This window comes from Manacus vitellinus, unplaced genomic scaffold (genome assembly GCF_001715985.3).
Source record: "Manacus vitellinus isolate BGI_N305 unplaced genomic scaffold, ASM171598v3 scaffold_25_pilon, whole genome shotgun sequence".
NCBI lineage: Eukaryota > Metazoa > Chordata > Aves > Passeriformes > Pipridae > Manacus > Manacus vitellinus.
Genome location: NW_021939882.1, coordinates 5179489 through 5192300, shown reverse-complemented (window position 1 = coordinate 5192300; position 12812 = coordinate 5179489). Strand labels below are relative to the sequence as shown.

The following is a 12812-nucleotide window of genomic DNA, read 5'->3' as shown; positions in this document are numbered from 1 at the left end:
ACATAATTCACTTTGAGTCTCTGAATCTTTCTGTGTCACACCCTGAGTGTTTTCCCATGGTTCTGAGGAGAGTTAAATCATAAAATGATGAAGTTTTTAACTCTGGCTGCTCTGCTGACATGCTCCCCAGCATCCTTCTGGTCTTCCATCCCTCATAACAACATTGCTTGTTGCCTGTTACAGGTAAAGTTCACCCATGACAGTGTGATGCAAAAAACAGTAATTTAATGAGACTTGGGGAATTTCGTTGGGTTTTGTTATTAAATGGGTTTTAAACAGGTTGGTTATTCCTACTCTCTGTTTTGGGGTTGTGGAGTGTTCAATCTTCTTTGTATTTAAAAATAACCCTGCTCCCAAAATACCTATTTTGAACCTGCACAGATTTCCCAAATTCAGCATAACCAGTTCCAATAAATTTCTGTGTGAGCACAACCAGGATAGTGGGGTGAACAGGGGCTGGGAGCTGCTGTGGACATCTGCCCTGGATGGGGGCTTGGACCAACACCCAAACCAAACTCTCAAATTTTAAAAATTCCCTTCTGCTGTAAGAACCAAGTAGAGCTGGGCACAGGATGCATTAACAGCCCTAAAATATTTTATTACTTGCACTTGTGTTGTGAAGATGCATCAAATAAAAGCTGTGTTCAGAAAACAAGCCGTGTTGAGGCAGCAAGGGAGGAGACAGAGACACTATCAGTGGTTACACGGTGTTGGGCTGAGGAGACCTTGCTACTGCAAGCAGTTACACAAGACCCAAGTGGTTTGGAGAGTGGCAGAATTCATTATCTCAAACCCTGATGTTCATTTCAATGTGTGATGCAGCAGAATGTGTGAGCCTTGGTCATGATAGGAAGTCCAAGATAAATGTCTTGTGAGACAGTGCAGACAGATGATCTTTGAGTAAAGCTGGAGGAAATGACAGTTAAACCAGGGTAAAGTATTTGATAAACTTTTTCTCTCCTTCCTTTTTAAGTAGTTAAGATGGGAGAAGGATGTGAACCTTGAATGTGATTTTCCCTTTTGCCTTTTCACTCCTAATTTAGATGGCACCTCATTAAAACCTTGTCTGCTGTTTCAAATCTGACACAGAGCAGATTTATCAAAGAATTTCTGTCAGTGAATCCTTTCTTAATCCTAATGCCACAGAGTTCATAACACTCAAATGTAATGATATCTTTTATGAAAGTAAATTAATGTGAGGAAGTCAGAATGATAATAGCCAGATTAATGTTAGATGTCTGAATAACTATTGCTTAATAAAATTTAAACGGCAGTTGTCTTGGCTTCAAAGTTTAAGCAGAAGAACATGTAGGCACAGGAATTGGGTTATTAAGTTTCTGCCCAATTAGAGGGCAGAAATTTGTTGAGAAACAGTATTGGAATATGCTTTGGTTTGCCTGTGTGGACATGAAAGGAGTGCATGTAAAAACCTTGTGTTCAGGATGGTCCATCTGTGCACTGGGTGAATTATTGACTTTGGCAGCAATGGAGAACAGCAAAGATGGGAAGGATGTTATTTGTTGACTGGGAGATAAAATTGGGCTGAAGTTTGCCAAGAGTGAGAAACAAAACTGTGACTGGTCAAGCTCTGAGTTCGATCTGTGCTGTTAGGCTGTTGGTTTTGTGATCTGAGCTGTAGGATGTCAGGGCTTGAACTGCAGATGCTGATAAAGAGAATATCATTGCCTGGTTAAGAAAGTCTCCTGTTCCTGAAAGTAGTTTTGATATTGCAGGATGAGGCAAACAGAAATGCAAAAGCTGGAGAAGGCAAAGTCAAAGTTGAGCTTTGCTGAACAGTAGCAGCTTCACTTCCCTCTCCTGGCTCAGACTTGGTTCTTGTGACAGGAGTTTATTGAGGCTCCTGTGTCTTATCTGACTGGGTGTTGTGGTAGGTGCAGAAAATGACCATTGTGGTGGGTTGTAGCTTTGTTGTATGACATTGTTCAGTCCTACAGACTTCCTCCTCCCCTGAGTGAGTAACTGCACTGTCGGGTCCCTCCTCTGTGGGATCTGTGCCATCAGCTAGGATGGAGCTTTGTGATGGAGAGGGACAGTGGATGGGGAAATGAACCTTCCTCTGCTCTCTGTGCACCAGGAGAGGAGGAGGGAGTGTGAAGCTGTCCTGTCACTTCCCAGACTTTCCTGCCACTTCCCTTGTTTCTCTACCATTTCTGAAGAGACAGGACAGAAAGGAGGGACTGAAGTTGATGTGAGGAGGTCTGTTCTCTATGCAAGAAAAGAGTTGGGAATTTATTTCTGTGTAAGGTTCATCAGGGAGGAGGGATGTTTTACCTATCGTGTAATACTTCTGCACAAAAATGAGACATTTTAAAGGATGGATGGTTGTGCATTTTTTCAGGTCCTCTGAGTGAATTACATCAAATTTTTCTTAGATATAAACAGTGTTAGGCTGTCTTATCAGTATGTTTTAGAAATTGACTTAAAACTTAGGTTTGAATGAGCTGTATTGCAAGTGCTGAAAATAGAACTTTCTTCCTTAACTTGACTTCTAAAATCCATTTGCTGGGTGTGCACTTTTACCTTAGTTCTTTTACTTTACCTTGGAAAGAAGAGTGGAACTAGATGATCTTTAAGGTCCCTTCCAACCCAAACCATCCTGTGATTCTACCTTGCTTTTGTGTGCTGGATCTCACATATAATGAATGATACACCAGTTCTCATCTGAACTTGTTTAATGAAATGTCATACTTGCAGAGTCTCTTTCTAAAGGATCCCCAAATCCTTTTCCAGTGGTTAGTGTTGAGTTACAAATGATCCCTGTAATTCTTTTATATTATCCATCATTGCCCTGTGTTGGCTCCTCAGGTAGAAGATGCTGACTGATCCTTGGGTAACCTGATATTTGATGGATGGAGGGGGACTCTGGCAGATAAAACTCAAGAGCAGGATGTAATTACTTGCATCATCACTTGACTGAGACACTGGAATTAACAACGTGCTCCTACAGAAAGTGCTGTGGGATTTTTCTCAGCTAACGGTGGTGAGGGATTTGTGCTCATTTGTCTGAGGAGCAGTGGCAAGTCCAGGCACATTGTGCTCTGTGGGGATTTTTGTGGTGCTTTGGAGCTGAGTGGGAAGGAGAAGTGCCTGCAGCAAACTGCTGGCTCTGCCCTCCCTGGGAGTTCTGTCAAACATTAACCTGACCTAGGCCAACTCACTTTTTTAATTATTTATATTTAAAGCTCTCCCACCCTCACGATATGTACAAAGGTGTTCCCGTCTGGCTCTTACGGCACTTTATGTTCCCCCACGGAATGTGCAGCAGGAATCCCTAATCTGAAGGGTGGGATACAAACAGTTGTGTTTGTGTTATAGAAATGAGAAACCTTTATGTTTCAGTTAGTGGTGAATCACTGATTTATATTTGTATCATATTAGCAATACAGTTGTATTTGAATCCTATTTCCAAGAACTCAAACGAAGCCTTGGAAGGATGGACAGCTCTCTTCTGGAGATGGAGCTGTGGAAGAGTTTGTTCTTATCAAAATACCCAAATGGAATTACGGCTCAGGCTGTCCTGTGTTCAGCTGTGCAGCCTTACTGTGTGATACGGAGTTAGAGTTATAATTTTGGAGTACTACTGGTATCACCAGTCTTTTCCTTGCTGGAGAAAATCCCATGTGGAGTCCTCCCAAACCAAATCCCCCTCCCTTGGCACAGAGTGCTGCAGCAGTATCAGAAGGTGTGAGGGAGAGAAACAGAAAGCTTCATCCTTTTGACAAGTTGGGTTTTGCCTGTTTCTGAACACATATGAATATTATTCAAATTCTCTGTAAGCTCTTGTTTTAATTTTGTTCCTTATTTCAGTTATAAAACTCTGAAGATGACTCTGTGCTGCTTCTGTATTTGCAGCATTGTGATTATTCTTTAAATTTATCCTGGATAATCCTCCTGTTTGTTCTCTTTTGGGTAAAGTTGTATCATTTTAGTAGGAAATGTTATGTTTTTTCTGCATTTTTCTCCTTTACCATAACATAGAAATCTGGAAGTTAAGATTACACATTCACTTTTATTGTTAAGTATCAAGTAACTCTTGGTGACACGTTCCTCTTTGTGTAGCAGTGGGGGTTTGTTGTTATTTTTCGGTTTCTCCCTTTTTAAACAGCTTTTCTGTGAGCGCGTTTTAAAAGCTGACACAGGCATTTTAATGCAGGATTTGTGGCAATGCCATACTCCATGCACAAACTGGGAGAAGCTTGCTGTGCCAACTCCTGAGATGCCCCTTGCTGTTCATGGTACAAGTAAGAAAAGTATTTGAAATAATTAACAGGCATCTTTGGGAGGGAGTTGGGTGCAGCATTAAGGCAGCTTCAGGTATTTTTAAATGCCTTCTTAAAACATCATTCCTTATTACAAACAGGCTTTCTAGCTTTTTTCCCCCCTCCTTTTAAGAAAAAAGAATACAATCATGGGAGCTGTGTGTGTCCCCAGAGCTGGGTGTGCCCCGCACAGAGCCCGAGCTACTCTGTGTTCTCTGAAGGTGTTGATCGTTTATGGCCAAATGTTGTCAAACAAAATTTGTGTTTCAGCACTGCCAGTTAACCAGCACTGGATAAATGAACTGTTTGATTCCTCTTGCTTGCGAAACCAATTGAGATGGAAGAAACCTTGGAGTTAAATGAGGATGTCTTGAAGGAAGTGGAGGTGTTGTAAACAGGCTTTGAAGATCCACGAGTGCCTGGTTGAGATGTGGTGGGTTTGGATCCCTTTTAAGGGGCTGCACTTGGAGGGTTCCTCTGACCAACCTTCGCCTTTGATGGTTTTACCTTATGGTGCCTGGGAAGATGGAGAGATAGTGCTGGTGGTGAACTGGGGTGAGGGCAGGAGCTGGGATGCCTGATGTGGTTCAAGGGGGTGAGAAGAGGCTGCCAGACCTATACCTGTACCCAGGGTTTGGCCAAGGTCCTCTTTAACAGCATTGCCAGGAAAACTTTGACAATTGTGGGTGTGTTGATTGGGGTTTATTTTTAGTCTGAAACTGTGGTCCAAAAGTCCCAGACCTGGGATGTGCCCCCCCTGCCTGGAGCTAGGGGAGTGGGAGGTGGGAAGCAGGAGAAGGTGGCACCGGTGCTGCCGTTTCATAACACTAGTTATAAAATCCAAGATGATGATGGCTTGAGGAAGCTCAAGCCAAAGCCATGCCCTTGTTGGATTAAGGATGAACAGAAATACCAAATAGGATTTAGGAAGATGTTGGAAGGAGAAGTTAAGATTGTGTTTCTAGTACGGGTGATTTGAGCGATACTCGAGCAATTGATGTGCTTGGTGGACCTGGAGCAGCAATTAATGATGATTAAAGAATATACACAAGAGAATGTTGTGTCAGAAGTTTCTGTGAGTTCCCTGCTGGTTTTCCTGCTTTCTTTCAACTCTTCCTATTGAGCTGGAGCAGAGGCGTGAGATCTGAACAGTCAGTTGTGCAGTCACATACACACAGACTGTGGAGTTCAGCAGGGCACACTGAGCACAAGTAATGACTCAAAACACGTAGAGTTAAACTTCCTAAAAATGAAAATACTGTGCTGTGCTTTAGGCCTGTTTTCTAATTTCTTTTAATTTTTGAACTTCTCTTTTCCCAGATGTGGAAATTAAGGCGACTTTGGTCCTTGCTGCAGGGACCTGTTTTGTCTCCCTTAGCCTGGCTCTGCTTCTCCTTCACACTTTGCTCAGGACTCCTGGGAAAAGGGAAATTGTTGCAACATCCTCTTGGTAGCAGCAGGTACAAGGCAACAAGATCTTCATTTTCTGCTTGCAGGCCTGGTGTGCAGAGAGACAGGAGCAGAGGAGCTGTCCTCTTGCCCAGAGGATGGCGTAGGAGTGATGGGAGCTTGGCTGCTCCCAGCTCTTCCATCCTGTGGGAAAAGGTTTAAATGTGGGAGAGGGAGAAGCAATTCTGCCTCTGAGCAGCCTGCACTGCTGGTGGGAGCAGTGATGGGGCAGAGCTCCTTCCCCCAGCCAGAATCCAAACTGAGAGAGAACAGAGTGCCAGCAGGAGATGGGACTGGTGTCCACTCCAAATTGGAAAAAAACCTGAGGACTGGCAAACAGTACAGAACTTTGGTCATACCAGTAAATGTTATGTAGTGGATTTTACAGGGTTGGTGTAATTCAAGTGGTCTGAAAACTTAGTTTTGCAATTTCCTTGACGCTGAAGGTAGCTGCTGGCAACGTTGATCAGTAGACAGGCCTTGGTCATCTGCTTTCAAAGTACCTCTCCTTGCTTTCCTCTACATGGGCAGCTTATTTTCTGGTACATCTCGTGGCTGTGCAAGATAGGAAGTTAATTGGGAAGTTGTCTGAAGTTCAGAACTAAGGAAGCCTCACTCACTAACTTCCTTTATTTACACATTTAGTGGTAGTGTGATTTTAATAGCTTCGTACACATTAGAGGAACTTAAAATAGCTCTGTGTAGAGATTAGGTGATTAGATACAAACAGGTCTAACTTGAATCCCATTCAAACTATTTGCTCTAATAAAAAATGTAAAAGAATTCAAGAAAACTAAACCCAATCCCCTTAACATGACTACCCATGAGGGTGTTTTATCATTTACTACATTACAAAAGACTGGGGAGGAGTGATTAAAAGTGTGATTAACTGCTGTATTTCTGATGACTAATTTTACATAGACCTGGGCAGGTACAGCCAGATCAGTTCTGGATTTGCTCCAGCTCGTATCTCGAATGAATCTTTGCTGTAATGTTCCTTTGTGTTGGTAAAAATGCTGGTTTTTCTGCAGTCCCAAGAGTTATAGTAAATGTTGATAAAATTTTAAAAGATGATCCTTGACTCCGTAAAAAATAGGGAAAGTCTTTGTTAATATTTAACCCTCTATTTGAAAATTATAGATGTAAAATTCTTTAGAATTATAATATTCTGAATGTACAGCTGTATATCATTCCCAATCCCATCCCTTTAATGTGAATGAACCTCCCAAAACCAGGGCACTTCTATTCTCTACCTCAAAATTTGCCTTCAATAGTAAATGCCAGAGACTCAGACTGTTCTAATTGGCTTTTACTGATCAGTGTCTATAATTAAATCTGTTATTTGTCTGTGTTTAAATCCTGCATGTGTAAGAAATTGGGCTGCAGTCTGAAGAATGAGCTTTTTAAGCCTCAAACTTTTAAAACAAGTTTGTCATGAATGCCAAAATAATCCAAGGGATTTGCTGGCCACATTCCAGTGCATAGATCCCTCTCTCAGCCTTGATGGTCACCTGCAGTTACATGAGTTCAGCTGATTACAGGGGAACTGGAGAAAAAAGTGATTTTTCACATAAAGTTTCAAATGTATTGTGTTCATAGGCTTGATATCATCATTGCATGAATTAAGCTGATGCTCATACCTTTTTATGGTGCAGGGAAATACAACAAACCTGTTGCCTTCAAAAACATTAAAGATCTAAACTTATACCTTGGCTTTATTCTGGTTTAGGTGTCCTCTTAGACTTCACTGTTTTCAGAGTAACAGACAAAATGAAGCCAAATGAGTAAAAGAAATAAATGCAAGAGGCTGTAATATTATTGAGGTGAAGAGATTTGTATTTTAAAAACTGAGTGATGGGTTGAAGTTTTCCTGTTTAGAATGGGATAGCTGGGTTTACACAGATTTCAGGGTCATACTGCAGCAAGTTTTTTTTCTTTTTAATAGGCAGCTGTCTAAAAACATGAAATAATGGTTTTCTAAGCAACCAACATTTTCGTTTTAGACTGCAAATTATGTGGAAGAGCATAACTTTTTCTTGGGAACACCTACTGTACTTTGTGCAGATCAGTAAAGCACATTTCTAAATCACTTGATAGAAAGTTTAGCACATGTTTTGACTGCCCTATCCCTGGAAGTGTTCAAGGCCAAGTTGGATGGGGCTTAGAGCAACCTGGTCTAATGGAAGGTGTCCCTGCCCATGGCAGGGGATGGAATGGATGAACTTTAAGGTCCCTTCCAACCCAAACCATGCTGGGATTAAATGTTAAAGGAATTAGTACCACCTTATTTCTCATCTTACTTTGTTTACTCCTTTAAGTCCCAATGCTTTATAAAGTTCTGAGGGAATCTTTTCCAGCTTTTGTGTGTGTTGGAACAATTTGACATATTTCTGTTAACACCAGCAGCACAACCAAACTGCAAAGTAAAATTTGTAAGAAGGGGTATTAGCAAGTTTTTAATCTGAATTTTTGCAGTAGGAGAATATGGTCCAAGGCAGAAGGTGCAATATTGCCAGAACTTCCCTGAAATTACTGCTCTGAGTAGAAATGCCTTTGGGAGTCAGGGGAGGAAGGGAGACCTGGAAACCACATCAAAGCTTGAGGTTAGAATATGTTGGAGGATGGGTGCCAAAAAAAGGTATGTCAGCACCAAAAATAAACCCAAACCTACAGGAAAAGCCAGGCACTGAATGGGTGGGGGGTTACAGAACATCTGGGGGATGTGGGGGAGAAAAAGTATTTTAGAAATGAATGGGAGATGTGCAGCGTGGGCTGAGACAGCGAAATGAGTCGAGCGGTGAAATGGTTTGAAATAGTTACTTGCCTGAGGACTTTGTGGATTTTTTTCAATTTTTTTTTAATACTGCATAAAGTTTCCCTGTTAGAGCAGCTGTGGATTGGGGGTTACAGCTCTTTGGAGGGGGAAGTGGCTGAATTTGGACAAACATCTGGGTTTGAGGAGTTATGATCCTCATTCTTTGGCCAAACAGGACCAGGGGCTGACTCTGTGCGCTCACATCTCTCCTTGTTTCCTTCTGTGATCAGAAATTATCTGTTTTGCCCGTAGCAACATGAACCGTGAAGACCGGAATGTGCTGCGTATGAAAGAAAGGGAAAGGCGAAATCAAGAAATTCAGCAGGGTGACGAAGCCTTTCCACCCAACTCCCCTCTCTTTGCTGAACCTTACAAAGTGGTGAGTTTCTGCAGTGCTTGAAAATGCAGGTTTCATAACAGAAATCATGTTTTAAATGTATTTTTGTCTGCATTCTTTTTAGATCCAAAGCTCTTACGGCAACCGAGTATTTAAGCAGGGCTTGAAAATAAGGCTGGGCAGTCACTAACCAGCTCCACTGGCAGATTTACAGTGCTTAGGAAGGAGGAGAAGCTTTGAAGGGAATGAGAAAGAGAAAAAATAAAATCATAAAATTTTTTTCCTTCCTTCACTTTCTGTACGGTGACTCAAAACACTTAAACTGTCCATTGTGTGATGCCAAGTTGCCATTTTTGGGGTGAATGAATGCTGGTTGCTAAACTTTCTAACCTTTAATCAGTGTAATCCAGATCTGGACAAGTTCAGAAAGAAAATGTTTAAATAGGAAGTTAATTTTAAATGCTGAAATCCCTGATAGGATGGAATTATAAGCTCTAACTAGTACTCCAGTAGTTTGTATCTGATTTTTTTAGTTTGTTTTGAAGGACTTGATTTTGTTTATGATCTTGCACAGCTTTAAGCCTGTGTTGGGTTTCCTGCCAGGTTTGCTTTACTGAGCAGAATTGGAAAAAATAACCTAATTCTGGGATAACTAATAAAACACCATTTAAGATTTTAATTATGTAGCTCAGAACTCACTTTGAAAGCAAACCTCTTCCCTTATTACAATTTCAACTGGTTTGTAAGAAGTAAAACATTGTTACTAAAAACTGACTTCCTGCAGGAGGAAAGTTGAGGAATATTTGGTGATTTTTTTTTTTATTCATGTCCTCCCATTACTTTCCTGTGCTTGATAACCAAATCCCACCTTTATGAAGTTAACTGGAGCTGATTGGGATGCATGGGGAATGATCTAATAGACCTAATTTGGAAAACGAAATGGTTATAGAAGAAAGAACCCTTTTAACTCTGGGCAACAAACATTGTGCCAATATAAATACCAATTAAAAATTACATGCAGGGGTGAGGTTAAGCTGATTTTATTTTACTGCTAATTAAAACTTTTTAGAACTCATGCATTCTGTGTTAGAGAAATAATGTTTAAGGTGACAGTAGGCATCTACTGCTTTTAAACCTGCATCCAGCTCACCATTGCATTATTTGAAGCACTGATTAATGCTCTTTCAGCTGTTCCTGCTGCTGAAGTACATCTTTTCCTTATGTTTTAGGTTGTTAAATTACTGCTTTAAGAACTAAAATTGGGAATTGGAAACAATGGCAAAAGAGACATGAATTCTAGCCGTGAACTTAGACCTGAAATTTAGATGAAGTGCAGTACTTATCAAATCAATTAAGTGAAAGTGAAATTGTGATTGGTTTCAAATCATTATTTTTTAAAAATTATTTTCTTAGACCAGCAAAGAAGACAAGTTGTCCAGTCGTATCCAGAGCATGCTTGGTAACTATGATGAAATGACGGATCTCATAGGAGACAGACCGCTCCAAAAGCTTGTTGCAATTCCCAAACCGACCGTTCCATCAGCACCCGACGAGAAATCAAACCAAAGCTTCTTTGGTGATCAGAGACACAGCACAGGCTCCCACCAGAGCAGCAAATGGACTCCAGTGGGGCCGGCTCCCAGCACCTCCTCCCAGTCCCAGAAGCGCTCCTCGGGCCTGGCAGGGACGGGCAGCGCTCCGATGGCACGGCACGGGCAAGCGGCCAGAGGCACGAACGCATGGGCTGGAGCTAGGCGAAGCAGCAGCAGAAAAAAAAGCCAGATGGGTCATGAAAAAACCCCGTTCTTCCACCTTGGAACCACTGCTGTTCCTGCGATTGAGCTCCAGCCATTCGAGATCTCATGGGAATGATCACCACAGCAAAGAACATCAACGGTCAAAGTCGCCCCGGGATCCTGATCCCAGCTGGGACTCTCCCTCCCGTGTACCCTCATTTTCAAGTGGACAACACTCTAATCAGTCTTTTCCACCTTCACTAATGTCCAAGTCCAGTTCAATGTTACAGAAACCCACTGCATACGTCAGGCCGATGGATGGGCAGGAATCCATGGAACCAAAGTTATCCTCGGAACACTACAGCAGTCAGACCCACAGCAGCGCCGTGAACGAGCTGAAGCCCAGCAGCAAAGCACACCTAACCAAGCTGAAAATTCCCTCTCAGCCACTGGATGTAAGTTGCTGGCTGTTTCCTGGCTTCTGAAATGTAAATCCATTTGGGCTGGGATTTTCCAGCTTCTTTAAAATCCCAATCTGCCTAACCAAAAGTGAGTTTTTAGTAAACACCGTGTTTTTTGTTACACAAAGCACCTTAACCATAAGCAGTGAAGGCTGTATTTTCAGTGGGGAACGTGCAAAAGTAATAGTTTTTTTTTCTTCTGCTTCTTCCATGTGGGTACTGAGATTTTAATTAAGTAAAGGCTGAGACATTCAGGCAGGGTGAGATAACCCAGAGAGGCTAATTTTCATGGAGTATTTCTGTAGTTAGAAGTTAATGAAATAGAAGGACACACAAATATTTTGACAACCTGGATACTGACATTGTTACTGGGAGCCCAGTTGACTTAGCCTTGATCATATCTGCTTATATCAGATTTTCTTTTGAAGTGTGTAGCAATTACTAAATGTGATTATTATATATACCTAGGGAAAAGAAGCTCACCCTAACTCACCAAATTGAACAGGGTTAAGGACTTCTGTAAGTCATGCTGGATATAAAATACTATTGGGTTAACAACTTTTAGGAGTTTGGTAATTCTTGACTCGTTAAGGCACAGACTGACTCCAGCTCACTGGCAAGGAGAGAGCCTTTCCTAGTAATAAGATCTCATTGCATCTCCTCTCTAACTCCTTGAATCATGGTAGCCAGAGAAAAGCCTTTGTTCCTGGGATTTCAGCAAATAGCAAAATAATATTCAGGACACAGGTAAGGAAATTAAGAATGATTTTATTTGTCAAGACTTGCCATGTCAGTGCTGAGGCAGTGAATCCTGTAGTAGCTTTGCTTCTTTCTGCTTGTGGCAGTCAGGGATGCAGAAGATTCATAGTTTGGTAATTATTGCTGTTTCTGGAATCACTCTATAACGTGTGTTTTACTTGGGAATGCAGTTTGTCATTTCTGTGAATTCACGGTCCTGCACTTGAATTCAAGATATTATCCTGTGGCTTCTTCCAGGAAATGATTGAAAGCTGCAATTCTCATTCCCCTCTCTTGAAGTTTTTAATGTCACTGAGTGCCTGTGATCATTTTAACTGTCGAGTGAGAAGTAAGAGATCATTGTCACAGTTTTATAGATCTCATGTATTTGCTTTTCATAACTGGATGTGACTCATGCCATAAAAACGTGGATCTATCTGATATTAAAACTGATGAAAGGAATTAGCAAGGGCTGTTTGTATCTGTGTAGAGTCCATATGAGTCATGATAAAGATTGAAGTTTGTTTTTAAGTGTTTCTAGTCCCTGGAAGATTTGCTTTGGGAGATGTTAACCTTAAGTTTTGATTTGTAGGCATCAGCATCTGGCGAGGTGAGCTGTGTGGATGAAATCCTCAAAGTAAGTTCCCTGTGCTCTTCTTCATCATTTATTTGTTGAAAATTCAAACATTCCTAAGGAGGTGGAAGGACTCTGCAGTTATTAGTGCCTTTCAAACTGCCTTGGCTGGAAGTCATTTACAGGAGGGCTCTTCAGGTGCTCCTCTAGCACAAGGAGACTTGGGAAAACTGGGAGCAGAGTGGGCACTGGGTGTTGTGGGTGTGCACACAGTCTCCTGAATATCCTCACTGCATTCTTGCTCTTTTATGCCTCCTCCCTGGTAATCAAAACTACCCATTTCTTCCACCAGAATACAGTCCTTCATTCTGATACCTTTCTAGAGTATAGTAGGTGTTTTGCTACCCCGTGGCAGAATTTTC

At 41.5% G+C, this 12812-nt stretch overlaps 1 protein-coding gene across 1 annotated transcript in view; it reads left to right on the top strand.

Annotated features, from left to right (window-relative positions):
- The first annotated feature begins 5683 nt into the window (after nucleotides 1-5683).
- AFF4 (AF4/FMR2 family member 4) overlaps nucleotides 5684-12812 on the top strand; it is a 34748-nt gene continuing 27619 nt past the window's right edge. The window contains 5 exon segments of the mRNA XM_018073591.2: nucleotides 5684-5740; nucleotides 8797-8923; nucleotides 10295-10674; nucleotides 10676-11072; nucleotides 12409-12453. Coding sequence (XP_017929080.2) covers nucleotides 8801-8923; nucleotides 10295-10674; nucleotides 10676-11072; nucleotides 12409-12453 — 945 coding nt within the window. The 5' untranslated portion in view covers nucleotides 5684-5740; nucleotides 8797-8800.